The sequence below is a fragment of the Dermacentor silvarum genome, chromosome 10 (assembly GCF_013339745.2).
Source record: "Dermacentor silvarum isolate Dsil-2018 chromosome 10, BIME_Dsil_1.4, whole genome shotgun sequence".
Taxonomy (NCBI): domain Eukaryota; kingdom Metazoa; phylum Arthropoda; class Arachnida; order Ixodida; family Ixodidae; genus Dermacentor; species Dermacentor silvarum.
This window is the reverse complement of record NC_051163.1, coordinates 144075827-144097643: the sequence shown is the minus strand read 5'-3', so window position 1 is coordinate 144097643 and position 21817 is coordinate 144075827. Positions and strand designations below refer to the sequence as shown.

Below are 21817 nucleotides of genomic sequence, written 5' to 3'. Positions count from 1 at the left end.
ACCATGTATTTCTCATTAAACATATTTGCATTTTTAGTTCTTCACTAAAAGTTGCAAGAAATGACCTTCGGCAGCCCCACACGGTTAGAACATGAAGCATAAGTGGCATATCACGTGACCTTCTATCAGTGCACGCGGTTCCTGGTCTTTTTATTTGTATTGAAAGGCAGTACACTTTCAATCTGCGGATAGGCCTTCGTTTGCAGCGAGTAGAAAAGTGGCGCTGCTTTCGTTTTCGACTAGTTGGCTTGGCTCGTCTATGAACAGCATAATGACAACGTGGGCCAGCCAGCCATGACGTAGGCGTGTACTTGGGGAATAACGCGGTTCAAATATCAGAAACGTCAGTACAACAATGCAAACTTATTGTACCAGCTTTTTATATTCAAAAGTGGTTGAAAAGGTCAAAATATAGGTGGTTAACCACACTAGCACTAGTTGCACTCACTCCTGTGAAAGCAGAACGATAGGCCACTTTCACAATTTGCGAGGCAGGCTATCGGCATCACTTTCACTTCTCAGTGTCGCTGGAGGAGGGACTCTTTCTTTTTTAGAGGCTGCTAAGATCGAAAACTTCTGCTTGCAAAATGTCCACGTGCTTTTGAAAGTAACCGCTGGAGGTGTAAACACTACCGAGGGTGAGCTTTGCTTTGCGCCATAAAAACTAGGTCCTTAAAAATCGGTTGTCAGTCCCTTTAAAGGCACTTGCGACTGCATGCCAGGGAGAGTAGAACGTGTGTGATGTCATACAGTTTGCACGGGAATGTTTGGAGAGAAGTCATAGTGGTGCAAGGATGGCGTGCAGTAAGTTTATTGTACCGAAACTGGCGACACCGCTTCGACTATCAGAAAGCATGCAAGTGTGCTGCAGAAATTATCAGAAAATGTCAGGTAGTCATTATGGTAAATTATGATACAATAAAATACAATAACGCTTGTTTTGTTCAGTTATTCTCATTTGGCATCAGTGCAGCAGGAAACCACAGTGCGTTCTCGCCTTTTCTTCTTCATTTCACCTCAAAAATTGACAATGGTCGGTTTGTTGTACCGTGGCTACTTTTTTGGCTACCCAATAAAGTTTAACCACATTTATCAGCTTTCTGGGCTACTTTTTGGATATTTTAGGCCACTTTTTCTCCCAAAGACCTGACAACCCTGGCAACTACTGCGAGCAGGTGTGACAAGTTGATCTGCATGCTCGCACGTGGGTAGAAAGTTCTCTACTGCACATATCTGTGTGTGCGAACAATGAACACGCGTATTTGATGCAATCAGCATGCCTTCCAGTGGTTAATCGCCCGATCGTCACATGTGCTTCCATGCTTTCTACATGTGCTGCTTTTGGTGTTCCCTCTGATCGTCTAGCGTTAATCTTTTGATAGGTGTCATTGATCTGATTAAACCTTGTACCGATAGACATTGCAAGCCGTGGGAACGCTGCGCACAACAAGGCACCAACCACGGCGGGCTCATTCACCAACGGTACCGATAGTTAAAGAAATTTTATATTTGAGAACAAGTTAAGGACTGCACAAAGAGTGGTGGAACTAAAAATGATAGGCCTAACATTAAGAGACAGGCAGAGAGCGGTGTGGATCAGAGAACAAACGGGGATAACCGATATTCGAGTTGACATTAAGCGGAAAAATGGAGCTGGGCAGGCCATGTAATGTGTAGGATGGATAACCAGTGGACCATCAGAGTTACAGAATGGATACCAAGAGAAGGGAAGTGCAGTCGAGGACGGCAGAAAACTAGGTGGGGTGATGAAATTAGGAAATTTGCAGGCTCAAGTTGAGATTAGCTAGCGCAAGACAGGGGTAATTGGAGACCACATGGAGAGGCCTTCGTCCTGCAGTGGAATTAAATATATCCTGCAGATGATGATATTTCAGAAATTGAATATTAGATATGCGATTTGCAAATGAAATTAATCGAACAATCTCGAACGTTGTCGACGCGTGAACAAGCACGGCTGCATGTCTGAGTTGGCAGTGTCCAGCAGTGTTGGCAATGCACGGAACTGCAGCATAACAAAACACAGGGACAACACAAAGAAATGACCAGGACAGCGCTCGCCCTGGTCGTTTCTTTATGTTATTCCTGTTTTATTGTGCTGCAGTTTGTGGGAATCCTCGGGTCCCATAACCGCCACACGGGCAGCGAACATCACGTCAAGCGCATGCGTGCCAGGGAGAGTTGGGAGAGGGGAAACTTTCCTTCCGCGGGCGGCGCGCAGGAATCGCAAGCGCTATCAGCGCCACCGGGTGGGTCACGTGAGATCCCGCTGATATCGCCCGGGTCTCTTTGGTCCCCGGCAAGCGGCGATGGCGGAAGTCTCCGCCGCCGCTCCCGATTCCCGCACGTGGTTAGTCAACCGCGTTCTTGCCGCGGCAAACGCCGCGGCCCCCCCGTATTCCCCAGTTGGTAAGTCGGAAGCCCTTCTTTACCTAGTGTATTATTCTCTTCAAGGGAACCCTCAGCGATGTCAACTATATAGCTAGCTGGCCAGCTTGAAGTGTTAGTTGCAGTCGTAATAAATGCTTTCCGAGTGTACACGTGGTTGTCGTCTATTGTTTCCTCGAGCTTGTACCGGACCGCGGTTGATGCGCAGGCATGCGCCAACCGCGGGGCTCGGTGTGTCGAGGCAGAGGGCCGTTGGCATCCCCCCCATATCCCGACATTTTGGCGTTCCCAACGTGGGGCAAGCTCTTGGAAAACGGGACGACGATCTCTCCGTACCAGCGTTAGGCCTCAGCCGAAGGCATGATTGCTAGCTAGATCTGTGTGTGCTTTCTTGAGGGCAAGTTAACGCTGCGCCAGTGTCGCTGAACTCGTGTAGACGCTGAGATTTGCAGCAAGTTTTCTTTTAAGAGTACGCCCGAAGCGAGTGAGTGCAGCAGCCGGCGCGGTGGTCGATTTTCCCTGTACATATGTAAATAGCCTCCTTTCTGTATCTTTGGCTCTGGGAGCTGGGCGCCGGAAACGCTGGCTAGGACGTCAGCGGGGCGCAGTCCCAGGAGTCTGCTCGGAAGCTGTGTGTTGAGCAGCGAGCGGGGACCACTTAGCTAGGCCTGCATCTCCTCGCGGCGGCTCATTAGAACCCTTTATGGGTCTTTTGTGGCATCGGCCCCTCCCTGTTCGTGGCCCGATGCAGCAGCACATGGCAGCCACAGTGAGGGAGGCCCACCATCATACACTCCCACGAGGATGCATCGGTGCGAGGTTCATCGTGCCGGCGCGCGCGCCGCTTCGAGAAAGTCCTGACCCGCTGTTCCCGGGTGGACATTGCGGCGCGCATCTTGAGGGCAAGCCATCGTCAGCCCCCGTCATCGTCAACCACTATAACAGCTGCCATATCTGGGCGGCCACCACACAGGACTGCGCTGCCTATCAACGTGGATTCTGCCATTTCCTGCCGGAGTTTACCATCGCATCTGCCCGGATAATTTGTCGTAGCTGTCGTCCCAGCGATTTCTCCGCCGTAGGGCAATATTTAAGGCTGGAGGGATGTGGGAATCCTCGGGTCCCATAACCGCCGCACGGGCAGCGAACATCACGTCAAGCGCATGCGTGCCAGGGAGAGTTGGGAGAGGGGAAACTTTCCTTCCGCGGGCGGCGCACGGGAATCGCAAGCGCTATCAGCGCCACCGGGTGGGTCACGTGAGATCCCGCTGATATCGCCCGGGTCTCTTTGGTCCCCGGCAAGCGGTGATGGCGGAAGTCTCCGCCGCCGCTCCCGATTCCCGCACGTGGTTAGTCAACCGCGTTCTTGCCGCGGCAAATGCCGCGGCCCCCCCGTATTCCCCAGTTGGTAAGTCGGAAGCGCTTCTTTACCTAGTGTATTATTCTCTTCAAGGGAACCCTCAGCGATGTCAACTATATAGCTAGCTGGCCAGCTCGAAGTGTTAGTTGCAGTCGTAATAAATGCTTTCCGAGTGTACACGTGGTTGTCGTCTATTGTTTCCTCGAGCTTGTACCGGACCGCAGTTGATGCGCAGGCATGCGCCAACCGCGGGGCTCGGTGTGTCGAGGCAGAGGGCCGTTGGCATCCCCCCCATATCCCGACAAGTTCTGTAATAATGTACCAACACACCACTTTAACTTACGTCCCATCTCGTACGATGACTGACGTGAAACCCAACGATGAATGTGAGAGAAGTCTTATGTGCTCGCATGCAGACTGATCCCCGAACTGTGTGTATGATTTCAATGCACTGTTTGTCTCTATGGGGAGTTTGCCAAGACAACACTAATACAGATCTTAAATGTGGAAAATTGCAAAATCGAGTGACCGGGGTTCTGCTGTACCTGCAAATATAAGCCCAGTCAAGATACATGCCATCCCATACTCGGGAGGGTAGGCAAAAAAAAAAAAAAAGCTTTGCTTTAGAATCGAAAAGCGCCTCAGACAGGATTAAGTAAATACAATAGACGCGGCAGCCACCTTTAACTTGTGGTGTCTGAAGCGCTGTTTGATTTCCTTCTAAGAATGCACACATCAGCCCAGTTCAGTGCACTCATGCAGTTTGCTTTAAAAGGTAGCATTAGCGCTCTGTCTACAGTCTTGTAAAAAGCTTTACCCGATGAAAGTCATACTTCGTGCACATGTGCAAAAAATGCTAACCTGTATGATAATGATGCTTGCTCCCTGTACAAAGATTTTCAGAGATTGCTTATTGCATATTATGAGCATTGTTGCCTAGTAAATACTACCTAAAATTGACTTGTGAGCTAAGCCATGCTGGGTGCTCTTACAAGCACAAGAAAAACCTCGAAAATACTTTTCCTTGAAGTAAGCAAACCGTGTCATGTCACCACAAGCCTGGCACTACAAGGAGGACCAACAGACGAGTGCAGTGTGCACAGCTTTTGCAAAAGAGGGGGCCGCAACCACAAAAAAGGTGGGAGAGGCAGCAGAGAAAAAAGGATGGCTAGGGTCCAGGCACAAAACAATGCTCAGGAAGACCATGCACCTAAGGCTGGCACACATGTGAAGGCCTACAATGGCTTTTGATGCTATACCTGAGTTTCACGAGAGGCTGCGACACGAACCAATGGCACCAGCGACATGGGAACCAAAGGGCTACTTTTCATGCTGACATGAAGCCAATATCATTTACAGCCCAGTCGTGTTTCTGCAGCCCGCTGGTGCCATCTCATGTCCCTACTAAAGCTGTGCCCAAGAGAGAAAGCGCAAAGCACACCTGTTTCCATGGACGTGCGAGGAGCAGAAGGCAAAGCTGTAGTGGATGAGCGTGGGGTCAATCATGAGGCCCTTCTCGGCACGTGTGAGCAGGTCCTGCAGGTAGCACAGGTGACGAAAGCAGCTGCGCACACAGTAGCGTGCTGCGTACTCGTCCAGCACAAACACCTGACCGGGACTGAACCAACCCTGCAGAAAAAGGTGGCACTGTCGCTAGTGAAGTGAGAGATGAGGGAGGAGCACCTACCAGCGAGCAGTATGGGTCAGCCAGTCGATAATCGAGGGTCAATGTCTGCAGCATGCGGAACAGGCAGTGATGGTCAAAGCGGTTAGGATCAGCCGAGATGAACTCGTCCATGCCATGCTTCCGGGCACGCTCGGTGTCTGCACGGGGAGGGGGGGCATAGAGACGGGTCAGGCCAGACACCACAGCAGTAGCCCGAGGAAAAAAAAAAAAAAACAGAAAAAAAAAACACTTGCCGCCCTGCATACGCGAGATGGTGGAGTTCTTGCTGGCCAGTGGCTGGATGAGGGGCGTCGGCTTATGCGACTGGCCAGTCGCCCGGTACATGGCCATCACCCAAAGGTGGCACTCGTTCTCGTCCTCGCTCGCAAAGGCCACACTGTCCCCCTCCCGCACGGCGTTAAAGAAGAAGCGGCCACCCTCCATCTCTGCACAGGTGCATCAAAGATTGGTGGTCACACCCCTCTTCATAGTGGCCCGTGTACTTGTTCATCTTGCACCAGTGCACGCTTTTCACCGGCTAAGAAATGTTAAACGTTATCACTCGGTGCAGGACACGCCTGCATGTATCAGAAGTTTCTCGAACGTTATTGATGCTTCTATCCGTTGTCCATTGTCACCACACTTATGTAATATGATTGTATGAGCGACGCGAATTGTGTAGTATTTTCTGGAATACACGCGGGCGCCAGGGATTACTCTGGAACTTTCGATGACTCATGTATAAAAGCCGACGCGTCTCGCCACTTATCAGTTTTTTATCGACGATTGTGCTCGCCGCTCTTGTTGTAAAGTGAGTTACTTTCTTTGCTGAGCACAGGATCGCCCAATAAAAAATCAGTTTCATCATTCACAGTTTTAGCACTGTTTTCGGCACCGCCACTACTACGTGACAATAGGGTTGGCTTCAGAAAGAAACATGTTACGTGCAAAATGGACATCACACAGAGAAGAGGACAAACACACAAAGCACTGTGCTGCGTTTGTCGTCTTCTCCTTGGATGTTTACTAGTGAAGATCAGCAACTAGCCTATTTTGTCATAGCGTTGCTGCCCGAGCTCTGAACAAATCAAGTGAAGCTGTTGTATGGTGTGCGTGTCCTTAGGCAAGAAAGAACCCAAGCACTTTTGTGTGGAGACGAAGGTGCACTGAGCAAAATTCGCACACTACTGGTGCATCACACATGACGCACAAGATGACGACTTGTTGTTAGTATGGTTGGTTCAAAGAAAGTGCAACAAAGGGGGGGCTTTCCTCAAATGACAAGGTTATGTTTAGAGGACTGAAGAACACCGAGTGAAAAGCTCCCCACCTGTGAGTGTCTCCGTGTAGTCCACTGTGTAGCCATCCAGCTGAAGCAGCTCCGTGGGCACCGATGTTTTTTCCCTGAAGCTGCACATGGCAAACGTGTACTGCGACACCTGAAAACACAGGAAATTTGTTTAAAGCACACACTCTATTATGCTCGAAATTATGCACTAAAAGGAAATATGCTTAAGCATTTGTTACTCCTGCTGTGCATTGCACTACGGCGCAATCATACATGACATCATGAGGTCTGTGAAGGAACAATGCCATCTGTTGCTTCAGGTTTCAAACAATATATGCTTCTTCATGATATGGAAGCACAACATTTCTCAGTACTGGTTGGCAGATATGCAAATACAGTCAGCTTCCATTAATGTGACCCTGGCTGAACCAACCGAACTGATCAAACCATCCAGCGGGTTAAATTAAACCAGATGCAAAAAAAAAAAGCACGCCACAGCAGACTGATGATTCGTTTGACAGTTATCTGCCTAATTCTAGCACACCCCTGAATCAAACAAATGGATGTTTCAGCCAAGTAATCAGGCTAAAGAATGCAGGATACGAAAAACATAAGCTGTGTAGATCAGCCTATAAGTTGGTTTGTTATCTGTGCAATGGCTTTTAGAAGGAGCCTAACATTATAAGAGAATGACAGCAGGAAAAAAATTGTGTCCATAACATATGTGCACAAGATTCTGCATAACCTAAAAAAAACATGGGCAGCAGGTAAAGTCTAGAAGAAGTTTTTTCAGCACCTAACAAGCTCAGTAAAATATGTGCTGGGCTGGATTGTAGAGTTTCATGAACTATTAAAGTAAATAGATTTAATTAAGTGCACGGTAAAGCATACGGCTAGCGTTTTTCAAGTTTAGATCTTCCATTGTATGATGTTTGCCCCTATCTTGTGAAAAAGTATACATTGGGGGTCGGTGTGTGAACACAGGATTTTGGAACACAAAATGTCACTAGGGGGAAACATTCATTCCCATATTAAAGGGCACTGTTCACAATGTGGGAACTTGCTCCTTTTCAATTACACTACAGTTCTTTCTCACCATAAAAAACAGCTGACCGGCGAAATAGTCCACATTAACAAAAGAAAAGAGTTGTATCAGCCAACCATCTGTTCTACTGAGCCATCGTGAGGTTACCTTTTTGGAAGAGCCCTACAATAAATTTGTTAATAATGAAAATAAATGTGTTAGGTTTGCAACAAATAGAGCACACCATGTTAGATATGTTGCCTAACTTTGACGCTCGAGTGTGCGCAGGAATATAAATATATAAGTGCTTCTAATCATATTTTGTATATCTTTAATGCTTGAGGGTGTACATGAAGTGTTTGTTCTGAAGTAAAGTAGTTGTGCGTCCTCTTCGCTTTGTCTTGGTCACCCACATGGTGCGATCCCACCTTTTCACATTACTGACTTCATTTCTTAAAAAGAAAAATCGGCAATTAAGGGTCTAATATGTGTTGCACAATGGCAGTTTTCTAAAAACATCTTCGCCACACGGTCTCTTAAAGGGACACTAAAGGCAAATATTAAGTCAACGTGGAATGTTAAAATACAATCACAGATACCTCGAAACGGTTGTCTCGTGCCAAGAAAAGACTTAAGGAAAAATTGCGTCTGAAGCGTCCGTGTACCTATAGCGCCATTCAAATTGCCTGCCTTCCCGAGCAAGGAGTGGTGTCGTCATGCGTCTCATAGTAAAGTGATGTGCCGCCGGTGAGAAAGCGCCGCTCGCAGATGTATGACTTTTTTGCAGAAAACACAGACGCGCAGCCAGAAACGGCCAAGAAGAGCTGACGGCAGTGCGAAAGGGAAGGAAAAGCGTGCGCCACATTGTCAACGCTCGTCGCAATTGACCTCGTCGCAATTGACCTGAAAAGCGTGCGCCACATTGTCGATGACCGTCGACGCTCGTCGCAATTGACCTTGTTGACAACATTGACAATGACATATTGGCTCGCGACGCTGGGCTCGATTTCAGCGACTTAAGCTCCGATGAGCGTGACATGTTGCTGAGGGCTCGCGCTGCCGGCATCGTTGCGTACTAAGACGGCGGCCTCAACACCGGCTCTTCCGAGCGCGAAATTAAGCAGCGCGGACTCCAGCATTGCGACGTCGGGCGACGAAGCTGGTCACCGTTTGGACGTGCTGTCGCGCGGACCGTTTGGAAAGGAAGCATTGGTTCGGGCATCGCGCGACATCACATGGACGTGGCATTCTGTGCTGCTTGCAATTTCAAGTGCGAGTTTAGCGAGCCAGTAACACCAGCGCAGCACTACGCAATATAGGAACTACTGAAACTCAAAAGTGCGTGGCACAGAGTCGTGCGCAAAACATTGTCTAGTTCACTTTAGCGAAAATGAAACCTTTACACTACCCATGTCATTATCAAGGGTAACGCCAAAAAGTTCTATTTTTTAAGAATCTAATAGAAGTAGACAAGTAGCATTTTCTTCCGTCTCATAATCCAATGAAATTATGTTTTTAATTCGAGTGGTTGAGTACTAGTGACATTTTTTTTTAGGAGTGCCTTCGTCATCAGCTAAGTACCTGAATGTCCTTGGGGAGTCTCTTATCGTGTCCTACATTTACCTCAATTTCTCGATTACTAAAGCTTTGTTCGCGATTATATTGTCACGAAGTTAGCAGTCGACGCCTTGGCAAAACGGTGTTCTTTTTAGTCAAGGCTGACACTCGGGGAGCGCGCGTTCCAGAACACACTTTGTCGTTCTCGTTGCAGCGGCCGGCGGCCGCAGGTGCCAGCCTATCTCGCATCATTTCTCCCCTTTCGAAAGCGACCGGTCGGCTGGGTAAAATAAAGTGCATAAGGTGGTAGGACAACTCTAATAGCAAATGTGGTCACAAAAACTAAGGATAACCACAACACTGCGTAGGACGGCAAAGGGTTTCAAAGTTGCACTTCACTCGCGGGTGTAGTACGGCTTCATCCGTACTACGTGTACACCTTCGGGGCGGGGACGTCGTCGACTCAAGCGAGGATCAACGCTTTGGGGCAGGACCTCGTAATTCACATCACTAAGCCAGTGCACAACCTCATGTGGTCCGAAGTATCGTCACAATAGTTTCTCTGAGAGCCCACGGTGATGGACAGGTGTCCACACTCACACGTGATCGCAGGAGTTGTACTGGACATTCCGTCGGCTCTGGTTGTAACGACGGGCATCGGTACTCTGCTGACTGCGGATGCGGTTCCGAGCAAGCTGGCGAGCTTCCTCTGCTTTCTGGATAAAGTCATCAGCGCCCTCGCTTGTCGTGGTGCCGTCGCCTACTGGAAGCATGGCGTCTAAAGGTGTCGTGACACGAAGTCCACAGACAAGTTCAAATGGGGTGAGCTGGGTGGTCTCCTGCTGAGCTGTATTATAGGCAAATGTCACGTATCGCAAAATTTTGTCCCATGTCTTGTGCTCTACATCAACATACATCGAGAGCATATGGGCCAGTGTTCTGTTAAGGCGCTCTGTCAATCCGTTAGTTTGGGGGTTATAAGCCGTGGTTTTCCGATGGTTGCTGTGCGTCAGCGTGACCACTCCTTGTATTAAATCTACAGTAAATGCTGCACCGTGATCAGTAATGAGGACAGCGGGTGCACCATGGCGCAGTACAATGTTGAGGACGAAAAACTTGGCGACTTCAGCAGCGGTTGCCCGGGGTACAGCTTTGGTCTCGGCGTAACGGGTTAGGTAGTCAGTTGCGACGATTATCCATTTGTTTTCCGAAGATGACGTGGGAAGCGGACCTAGGAGATCCATGCCCACTTGTTGGAACGGTGCTGGAGGTGGGTCCAGAGGTTGGAGCAGACCGGCGGGCTTGACGGGTGGTACTTTACGCCTCTGGCAGTCACGACAGGTGTTCACATAGTGCTGAACAGACGAAAATAGCCGTGGCCAGTAGTATCGCTGGCGTATGCGCACTCGTGTTCTGGTGAAGCCTAAGTGTCCGACACAGGGGTCGTCGTGACATGCCTACAAAACTTCTTGGCGCAATACCGTAGGAACGACGAGAAGGAACGTTTCCTGACTGTTTTCAAAGTTTTTCTTGTAAAGTACATTGCTCCGCAGGCAGTACGATGTCAGTCCTCGTGACAGCGGGCATGGGACAACAACGTCAGCTCCTTGAAGATACTGGATAAGAGCAAGCAGGTCTGTGTTGGCACGTTGTAGGTCAGCCATCCTCACCGTGTCATTGACACCAAGAAATGGTAAATCTTGCTCCAAATCTGATGATGTCAATGGAATCGGAGCACGTGACAGGCAGTCAGCGTCGCTGTGCTTTCGTCCAGATCGGTAGACGACAGTTATGTCATACTCCTGTAGGCACAGACTCCAACGAGTGAGGCGGCCTCATGGATCCCTGAGATTGGCAAGCCAACAAAGTGAATGGTGGTCGCTGACCGCTCGAAATGGCCGGCCATACAGGTAGGGTCGAAATTTACTGATGGCCCAAACGACTGCTAAACACTCCTTTTCAGTGGTCGAGTAGTTAGCCTCTGCCTTTGTGAGACTACGGCTCACATAAGCGATTACACGTTCCGTCCCGTCTTGCCACTGAACAAGAACGGCTCCGAGACCAATGTTGCTGGCTTCCATGTGAATTTCAGTTTCAGCATCATAATAAAATGCGCGAGCACCGGAGCTATTTGCAGTCGTTTGCATAATTCTGTGAACGCCTGTTCTTGTTCTTCCGTCCACAGAAAGGCCACATTGCGGTGTGTTAATCTCGTCAAAGGCTCAGCGATTTTTGAGAAACCTTCAACGAAACGACGGTAGTAGGCGCAGAGTCCTAAAAACCTCTGAACAGCCTTCTTATCTGTAGGACGAGGGAACTCAGCAACGGCAGCCAACTTCTCAGGATCTGGCCGAACGCCCTGGGGGCTGACCACGTGTCCCAGAAACTTGAGTTCCTGAAAACCAAAGTGGCATTTTTCAGGCTTGATGGTGAGGTTTGCCTTGCGGATAGCATCAAGAACACTCTTCAGACAACACAACGATGTTGTCCAGGTAGACGAGGCACGTCTGCCACTTCAGTTCAGCGAGTACAGTGTCCATCATTCGCTGGAATGTGGCGGGAGCGGAACACAGGCCGAATGGGAGGACTTTAAACTCGTATAGCCTGTCAGGTGTCACGAATGCAGTCTTCTCCCGGTCGCGCTCGTCGACTTCGATCTGCCAGTACCCTGACTTAGGATCTAATGAGGTAAAGAACTGGGCATGATGTAGACGGTCCAAGGCATCGTCAATCCTTGGCAGGGGCTAAACATCGCGCTTGGTGACTTTGTTAAGCCATCTGTAGTCGACACAGAAACGTAGTGTATTGTCCTTTTTTACCAGAACGACGGGGGACGCCCATGGGTTTGTCGAAGGCTGAATCACGTCATTGTTCAGCATTTCTTTAACCTGGCGTTTAATCGCCTCTCTTTCCATTGGCGACACGCGATATGGATGCTGACAAACTGGGGGCGCCGATTCCTCTGAGAAAATACGGTGTTTCGAAACGGAGGTGCGCTAAACTTTAGATTCTGTAGAGAAGCAGCTAGAGAATTCGTTCACGAGGCCTAATAGTCGTTGCTTCTGTTGTTCCAACAAACCGGCATTATTGTGAATGCGGCTGCTAAGCGTGGTAGCATCTGTCAGGTCCGGTGAAGTCACCTCTACAGTGCCGACGTCGGAGAAGTCCGCAATTTTGTTGAGAAAGGTGACAGCCATGCCTTGAGGGACGTGCTGAAACTTGTTGCTGAAGTTCGTCAGAAGAACTAGGGACCATTTGCTCTGCAACTGAACAAGGCCTCGAGCTATGCAGATATACCGTTCGAGCAGCAACGGAATGTTTGCCTCGGCAATGCCGTCTTATGACAACATGGGCAACAATGACAATCTTATTACTCTTGTGCCTTGAAGCGCTGCAAAACATACAACCGGTAAAAGATTGTAAGACCGAAGCTACAGCCATGGCTGCATTGAAGAAGGTAAACGAAGGAACGGCATAAAGACAGCAATATTCAATGACATGGAAGTACCTACTGAAGACAATATTGTGTCTAAAACCGGTAGTACAGCTAATTCACAAATTCCCGAAAAACTTTGTTATAAAGAGGATTTCGTTATATGCAGGTTCGGCACAAAAATTGGAAAAAGAAACGCTTACCATATGTACTATCGCTCAAGATTTACCCCCAATACACTAAAGTTGCGATGACGAAAAAAGTCTCAGTTTTGCCTGAAAGGCGAAGGTCTTTGCGATTGCGACAGCAAATTAGCAGGCAGCTATACAAAGTAAGGATAGTACAGTCAAACCTCGTTAACACGTACCCGCTTAATGCGTAATTGCGGTTTACGTAGTCGCGAAGATTCCCCCACCCAGCCCGCACTGAACCCCATCTATTGGCTGACCGCTTAAGCCGTAGTCGCTCATTGCCCAACAAACGGTTAGTGCTTACTATTTTTCTTGTTCTACACGCACAGGCACAAAATCGGCAAAATCTCATGTGCACAGACGTTCGATTCTCGAGTTGCGATGCCCGGAAGACAGTCGCCAGCGATAGTGAACTTACAACATGGCCACCATGACACATTTCCTGCTCGTACAGTTGTTGCCAATTGTCGCGCACAAAAGCATGGCCTTCGAGATGAGTTCCTGCTAACGCGGAGAAGCTGCCGGTAGGTGGTGCGAATTTGCTGTTGCCGTCAGAGTACTAACCGCGCTGAAGCACATTTCATTGAGAAGCGCATTTGTGCCGTCACCGTGGACGTCGCTTTGAGGTTCCGTGTAAAGTCGAAACACGGCAACATCGTTGCCGCGCGTCGTACGCTGTGTGTGTGAGTGAAAGCTTGCGGGGGTCAGCCGACTCAATCTCGCGCGCGCGAGGGAGAAGGGGGGCGGAAGTGCGCTTCCGCGCTAGGCAAGGCAGGGGAGGCGAGAAAGAGAGGCGTTTGCTTCGGTGGCGGCCACCGTATCTTGAAAGTGTCTGCGATGTGGAAAAAGTGTGCACCCGCACGGGCTTATCTTCAAAGCGAACTGCAGACAAGGTCAATATCCCGTGTTTCTTCGTCGAAGCACTCATCCTTCGAATGTCACACCAGGTACTGGATGCGTGGACGCGTATCGTTTCGCACAAGCGCGAGGCGTCGGAAACGTAGTAGAGCGAGCGGCACGATGGCGTCGTAGCGTCATATAGTGTCACCTAGTGTCAAGTTAGTGAAGTGAAGCGCAGAGACTTGCGCAGTAACCAGAGAGAGACGTAGCCAGCACGTTGAAAAAAAAAATACACGTTTTTTTTTTTTTTTCCTTCAGCAACATCAACAGGAAAAGGAGAGTGCCGGCTTGGCGGGCTGGGCCAGCTGCAACAAGCGGCGGGGTCATGTTTGAATGAAGGGAAGGGGAAAGGTCACGCCCGAGGCGGCAAGATCACCGGGTCGAGGGATGCAGGCCCGCTTCGCGCATGCTGGCACGCACGCACACGTGGACTCGCTCTCGCGCCGTGAATTCGAATGCGCCAAGCGCGCCGCCGCCGCTTCACATTCCAGCGCGGCGGAGAAGGTGCTTCCGGTTGCTGCTCGCGCAAAAATGACAAAATTTGGGGCGAAATCTCTAGGTTGTCGGCGGGAAAAATTCGTTATATCGAGGGGGTCTCCCGCTGCCACTTCGTTACGTAGAGGTTTCAAATATATGCGCTTCTATGGAGTCACGGCGGAGAATGCAAAAACTTCGTTATATCCAGGAATTCGTTATATGGAGGTTCAAAATTTAAATTATGGGGTTTTACGTGCCAAAACCACGATCTGATTATGAGGCACGCCGTAGTGGGGAACTCCGGAAATTTCGACCACCTGGGGTTCTTTAACGTGCACCTAAATCTAAGTACACGGGTGTTTTCGCATTTCACCCCCATCGAAATGCGGCCGCCGGGGCTATATGGAGGTTCGTTATAAGCAGGTTTAACTGTAACATGGTTAGAGACGTGTATGATGGAGCCGATGACAGCTATCAACTGATGTCATCATTTGGACTTTAGAGACGAGTCGAAAGCACAAGGACGGTATCTCTTGTAGCCACAGAGATACCGAAAGAACCTTCACACAGTGTCCAAGACACGAGAACGGATCAAATAGCAACACGCGGTTCAACAATGTCTCTGATGAACAGTGCAGGAGTTCACGAAGACCTCATTCCCACCCAAGAGTCACGGTGCCATCCAGGAACGGGAAAACATACTCATTGTATTGATGACCACGGAGGTGCATGCATGAACCGAAGCGAAATGAATTCCAGCCAGTACCGGTGCAGACAACAGGAGGCCCATCGTCACTGCGCAATCAACGTAGAAGAGCGTCTGTCCACAGCCCTATCCCCTGCTGTCAGAATGAAGTATTTAACCCTCAACGAATCCTACATGGCACAAACAACCAACGTCCGACCATTAAGACTACTACTGCTGCAGATATCCAGAAAAGCAAGAACAACGATGTAACCGAGATCGGATATCATCTGCACAAAATCAAAGCAGTGCAAAGACAGGCCAAGGTGTCCATTTCGCCGAGTGATTTGCCGACGCTGGACACCTCTTGACAACGTCCACATTGCTTCAAGGAAGATCAAGCAATGACCACAGAATACTAAGCGCCAGCTACTGACGTTCAACGTTGAGCAACGTCGTCTAACACCATTACGTGTGCACGCAAGAACTGACACTACGAAACAAAGTGCAACTGTGCATTCGGTAAGACAAGGACAAGGCACAGGCCCTGGTGAATACCGACAACAAAGCGAATTTACATGAACCAGTGAACAATGCCGCCTGTGCGAGGTTTCCTTCACCTTATCTGGCCTGCTGGAACTGATATGGTGCAACCAGACTGTCTCTGTTCCAAGGACACCAAAATAACCCTTCATGTCGCCGCGGGGAGTCTGTAGAAACTTCTTTCTCGCTCACCTGCTATCATCGTCGTCATCGTGATTGTTGTTCCATAAAAACGATATGTTTGCTCATTGACCGCTCTTCCTGTGTGGTCCTTCGCGGGTTTCTACAGCTTATCTGGAACGCTTTTTTGACCAACCGTGCCAGATCATGTTTTGAACGCTTGCTACGAGCCTGTTATGGTCTGTTTGATCTTCAATGTCTTAGGCTGTGAGCAACTCAACAATAGTAGAAAAAAAACACATTTGCTCTGCTTGTTCTTTTGTGTCAGATAATGAGAAACGTGACAACGTGTCAGCGCGTGCAATCGCTGCTACGGGCTTATGCATGATTACGTACCAGTAGTTAGCCAAAAATGTCAACCATCTATGCACTCTTGCTGTCGCAACAGCGCTCTCCTGCCTCATTGGGTCGAACAATACTGTCAGTTGCTGATGGCCCATTAAGACTTAAAAGGTTCTTTCATAGGTACCGGGCGGCCGTCGTAAGGTGCCAGCAATGTGCTGGTGAACAGCGCCGCTAACAACAGCAGTAAGAGCACTGACATGTAAAGCAGACGACGAGCCGAAGGCATACACGGCACTTCCAGTGATTTCGCACTGCAGCTTTCAAGGCCTGACGTACAAGAAAACGCGTTTTCTCGTGCCTTCTCTTGAAAAAGGTCACCACATTCATGGCATCAGCTATTATACAAAGTAGAAAATGAGTGCAAATTACGATGCAAGTGCACCCCGCAGACAGAGCTCACTGCTGCAAGCTACGACATGGAGCAGTTATATTCCAGATGTTATTTTGCTGTGCACGTTAACATTGTAGTGTATTTAATAATGTAAATGGGTGAATCAGCAGAAAAATTACGGACAGAAAAAGGATCTCCCTTTTTTGTTTCTTGCACTGCTTCGACGATTGCACATGTGTTGGCAAGTTCCCGTTCTCTGGCCGTTGCATTTCTATTTTTCTTTGCGATGCTTTGCCTATCTTAAAGGGACACCAAAGGCAATATTTCAATGTGGACTGTTAAAATATCATACCAGAAACCTCGAAACGGTTGTTTCGTGCCAAGAAAAGATTTATTCGAAGAGAAAATTGCGTGTGAAGCGTCCACGTACCTCTAACGCAATTCAAATCGCCCGCCCGAGCGAGGAGTGGTGACGTCATGGCCATATAGTGACGTGTCGCCGGTGAGCAAAACGGCGTCCGCAGACGGCGCTATGGCTTTTTTTTTTTCGGAAAGTACAAACGCGCGGCCAGAAACAGAGCCAAGACAGAGCCAACGGCAGTGCGAAAACGGAACTATGGTGGCTAACCACGATTGAGAAAGGTAAAGCGCACACCGAATTGTGAACACAGTGATCGTCGACGCTCGTCGCAATATACCAACTAGTTGACAACCCTGACGACACATTGGCTTGCGATGCTGGGCTCGATTTTAGCGATTGAAGCTCCGATGAGCGTGACATGCTGCTGAGGGCTTGTGCTGCCGGCGTCGTTGCGTACTACGACGGCGGCCTCGACCATAGACTCCTCTATAACTTATAGAGTTATAGAGGACGCTATGCCTCGACACTGGCTCTTCCAAGCGCGAAAGCAGCGAGGACTCCAGCAATGCGACGTCGGGCGACGAAGCTGGTCATCGTCTGGACGTGCTGTCGCGACTCTCACGCTGCTAGCAAATTCAAGTGCGAGTTTAGCAAGCCAGTAACACCAGCGCAGCACTACGTGCTAACAAAACTTCTGAAACCCGAAAGCGTGCGCGGCGCAGAGTCGAGCGAGAACGAAACCTTTTGACCGCCCGCGTCGCTATCAAGTGTAAAGTCAAAAAGGTTTTTTTTTTTCTAAGAATCTAATAGAAGTAGACAAGTAGCATTTTCTTCCATCTTATAATGCAACGAAACAATCTTTTTAATATGAGTGGTTGAGTACTGACATACTTTTTTTGAGGGGTGCCTTCATCATCAGGTAAGTACCGGAATGTCCCTGGGGAGTCTTTTATCGTGTCCTGCATTTACCTCAATTTCTCAATTACTAAAGCTCTGTTCGCGATTATATTGACGCCTTAGACGTTCTAGAGCATTGCTCTATCACTTAAACTTGACTTTTTATTTGACTTCAGTGTCCCTTTAACGTCACATAAACTAGCCCAATCATCAGTACTGGTCTATTTCACACAGCTTAACGCAAAGAGAGCACGTGTAAGGCCAACGTTGACGGTGAGTGTGAACACGCCACTGAATTTGTGTTCACTGTCAATGCAGATCACACAGGGTCATGTATCATATCCTGAGTTAAGAAGCCAAGGAAGGAAAATATACCCTAAAAGTCTAAGCCGGAAAAATGACTACAAATCTGAGTGTTTGTCTTCGGTGCCCAAAGCTCTGGAACCACGTTACACCTGCAGAGGCGAAGACACGCAATTCACATGGAACACGTACCTCTTGCGTGTGAAGGGCTGCTTTATGAATGTTCAGAAGTGTACAGTGCTCATGATAAAGACATATAGTACTTCGAGCGCACAAAAAATTGGCGGCCGCTGCTCTATCGCACCACCGGTGAGCACCGTGGGACCATATGCAGTCACAATGCATCACAAAGTCCCTTGATCGTGAAAGAAAGTAAGGTATGCAGACACGGACACAAGAGAAGAGAGCCAGACGACACAAACCCCGTTTGTGTTGTATGGTTCTGTTCTCTCGTGTCCGTGTCTGCACACCCTAACCTTCTTGCACAATGAATCCCTACCAACTAGCTCAACTTCCTGTAGTTCTAAAAAGTATCTCAGGCAGCCTCAAGGGCCCGTCTTTTTGCTGGGCAACAGTCCAGGGAACCAGGCGAGGTGGCCGCTTTCCCAGGCCACTGCCATGACCAGCCTGCTGCCCGAGGCGAGAGCAGTAGCGGAAGCTACTGCGCGGCTACCACGACTACGTCGGCTGCCGTCGCCGCTGCCGCCGTAGATCCCACGGTACTGTGGGTAGACCCACGTTGACGTCGCCCTACTGCCAGTCGACCCTTCGAGATCGGCATTGGCCTCTACGCGCAACGGGCTCCACGCAAAGGAAGCGTGTGGTGAGAGACAATTTATATAACAGATACTCTAGTAGCAGCTTCAGGACTGCACGTGTTAGTCAGCGTACATCTTTAAGTACCCGTCTATCGTCAAGCTTGTATTTTGTGTTGTTAATACAGATTCTGTGTTTGTGTGTACTCGAGTGGTCGATTGTGTTCCTTGGCGAGTTGTCCTGGGCCCACACCTCATTACATTCTCATCACAGTAGGGCTTGCGAAAAAGAGACAAAGAAGGTATGCCTTACACTTCGAGAAAAAAAATAAAATTTTATACCGTCATAAGGACCATCATACGCGGGAGTCTAAAAAAAAATTGTGGGGTTTTACGTGCCAAAACCACCATATGATTATGAGGCATGCCGTAGTGGGGGACTCCGAATTGATCTGGACCACCTGGGGTTCTTTAACGCACACCTAAATCTAGGTACACAGGTGTTTTCTTCATTTCGCCTCCATCGAAATGCGGCCGCCGTGTCCGGGCCGCGACCTTGTGCTCGGCAGCCCAACAACACGACCACTGAGCAACCACGGCGGGTATACACGGGAGTTGTTCAAGGCACATTATATTATTACATTTGTACTGTGAAATAAGGAGCAGTGGGGATGTGTCTGTGAGAGAGAGAACGACGAGAGAGATAAGCCTTGTGTCGGTGCTCGATCGGCTGTGCTACCTCTCGCTGCTTTATCGTTCTAGTCGCGAACGCTGACTTCCCCAAGTGCTTCGTAACATTTGGTGGAGGTGCTGGACCTGTTGCAAACCTGGATCTCTGCAGCCGGACAATCCCTGTCACATCTCCCATGCCTGAGGAGACTAGTCCTACCGATCCACCCCCGGCACCGCCTTCGGTCATCTGTCCTGGTGCGCCACGCCAACGGGATCCTCCCGTATTCAACGGCACTGACGATCATGACGTAGAGGACTGGCTGTCATCGTACGACCGAGTGAGTACCCACAACAAATGGCATGACGCTGACAAGCTTGGTTACGTACCATTCTACCTTTCCGGGGTCGCCCATCTTTGGTTCCGCAACCATGAGGCTGACTTTTCTACCTGGACAGCGTTTCGAACGAAACTTAAGAAGTGTTCAGTCACCCTGCTGTGCGCAAACTTCGGGCTGAACACCAGCTTCGCTGCCGTGCCCAACAAAAGGGCGAAAACTTTACCTCCTACATTGAAGATGTAGTTGACATTTGCCGGTGTATCAACCCAGATATGTCCGAAGATGAGAAAATCAAGAACATATTGAAAGGCATAGACAATATATGCCTTCCATATGCTCTTGGCAAAGAATCCTCAGACGGTCAATGACCTCACCTCGCTTTGCCAGAGCTATGAAAGCTACGCAAACGCTACGCAAACAACGGCTTTCTACGCGCCGAACTTCCGCTCCGGACATCGCGCTTTCAGCTACGAGTGACGGTGTCAGTGCTACTCCTTCCAGTTCAGCAATCTTCGACCAAATCACGCAATTTGTACAAGAAGTGGCACGTCAACTCTCTCTTCTGCCATCCAGTTAAGCGTCGGCTTCACCCTTGTCTCCGGATCTCCATCAGGTGATACAAGACCAAGTCGTTAGCGCCATACCACTTGCACATAAACCGCCTCCTACGCCTGTTCCACTCAGTACGCTGCCGTTGTCGCAAATCCAAGGCCTGCAGCTATTCAATCCAGACCTACCAGCACTTTTCCCTCACCTCCGAGAGTAGCTGCAACATATGCCCCTCCAAGCAGCTACTGGCCGCCATAGCAGCCCGTGCGCCCACCTCGCCAATATCTCCATCAGTTTCAGCCCACTGTTCTCAATCCATGGCGCACCCATGACAACCGCCCTATCTGTTATTCTTGCAGCCTGCCTGGGCATGTAGCACGGTTTTGCCGCCGGCGCAGATGGTATCCTTCGGATTCTCCGAGGGCACCAAGCAACCGTTGCGACTCTCCATTCCGTTCCGCTTCTGCCTCTCAGCACTTCAAAGCCTCACCTCCTGCTTCCCGAACCTTCAATACCCGTCGGTCTCCGTCACCCCGTCGGTGTTCTCTGTCGCCGCTTGTCCACCGCCCTGAAGCTCTCCAGGAGGAAAACTAAGGAACGCAGTTCGGGAGGCAAGAACTGCGATCTCAACGAACTCCTCAAGACCTAATTTATTGCCTGCGAACGTCCTTGAAGTTTATGCAGAAGACATTGCCGTCCATGCGCATTATATTATATTATTGTGTGGAATCCTGCAAAGTGGAGGAAGCAAAGCTGCAACCCATCCCAGCTGAGGAGTTCGGGATGTGTTCCCCTTTCGGTTACTTTTTTCCTGGCGAATCCGGTATTTCCAACTCCCGATTATTCGGACATTTTGGTAGTGCTCGTCGAGTCAGAATTACTGGTCCAAGACTGTATGTCTAACTGGTGTAGTACATAGTAAATGGTTAACAACTGACTGTAAAAGCACGAACAGACCTAAAAGCCGAACAATCTCACATACACAGTACACCAAATTAAAGCACATTAGCAGTTATAAATATCTTGATATTTACATATTCAACAATTTGTCATGGCAGTCTCATAACTTAAGATTACTAACAACGCTAGTCGCACTCTAGGTTACCTGAGGCACGGAGAAAGAAGTTTTTGACGAGAGGAATCTCCTAGGTTGCGACGGCAACCCGATAAAGTCACGGTCGGGCGAGGAGGAAATGCAGTTTTCGTCGCAGCACAACAGATGACACGTCGGGCGCGTCACCATTGTTTAGCTCTTCTTCTATGGATTCTATGCACAAAAAATGGCGATGTAGTCTCGTATGTTGTAAATTTTCTCCAATTTCATTCTGTAACATCAATAAATAGAAGTGGCAGGCATTTTAGCAGCAGCTATTAATGAATACTGTCCTAATTGCATGTTGTGCTGCACTTGAAACAAACTGCTAGTAGTAATTCCGGAGCAGACGACGTCTGCCGACGCCGCCACAGTTCACTCGCTCAGATGTAGTGTGAGTGAATGCGTAGGTGACCTTGGGAGGAAAAGCTTCCAATTTGGGCATGCGAGCTGTTGCGGTTTC

General features: G+C 49.1%; 1 protein-coding gene across 1 annotated transcript in view; it reads right to left on the bottom strand.

Annotated features, from left to right (window-relative positions):
• LOC119431026 (calcium-dependent secretion activator-like) overlaps positions 1-21817 on the bottom strand; it is a 629635-nt gene that overhangs the window by 418211 nt on the left and 189607 nt on the right. The window contains exons 10-13 of the mRNA XM_049657435.1: positions 6763-6871; positions 5687-5878; positions 5454-5590; positions 5208-5395 (exon numbers count right to left, since the gene is read on the bottom strand). Coding sequence (XP_049513392.1) covers positions 5208-5395; positions 5454-5590; positions 5687-5878; positions 6763-6871 — 626 coding nt within the window. The remainder of the gene's footprint in view (positions 1-5207; positions 5396-5453; positions 5591-5686; positions 5879-6762; positions 6872-21817) is intronic.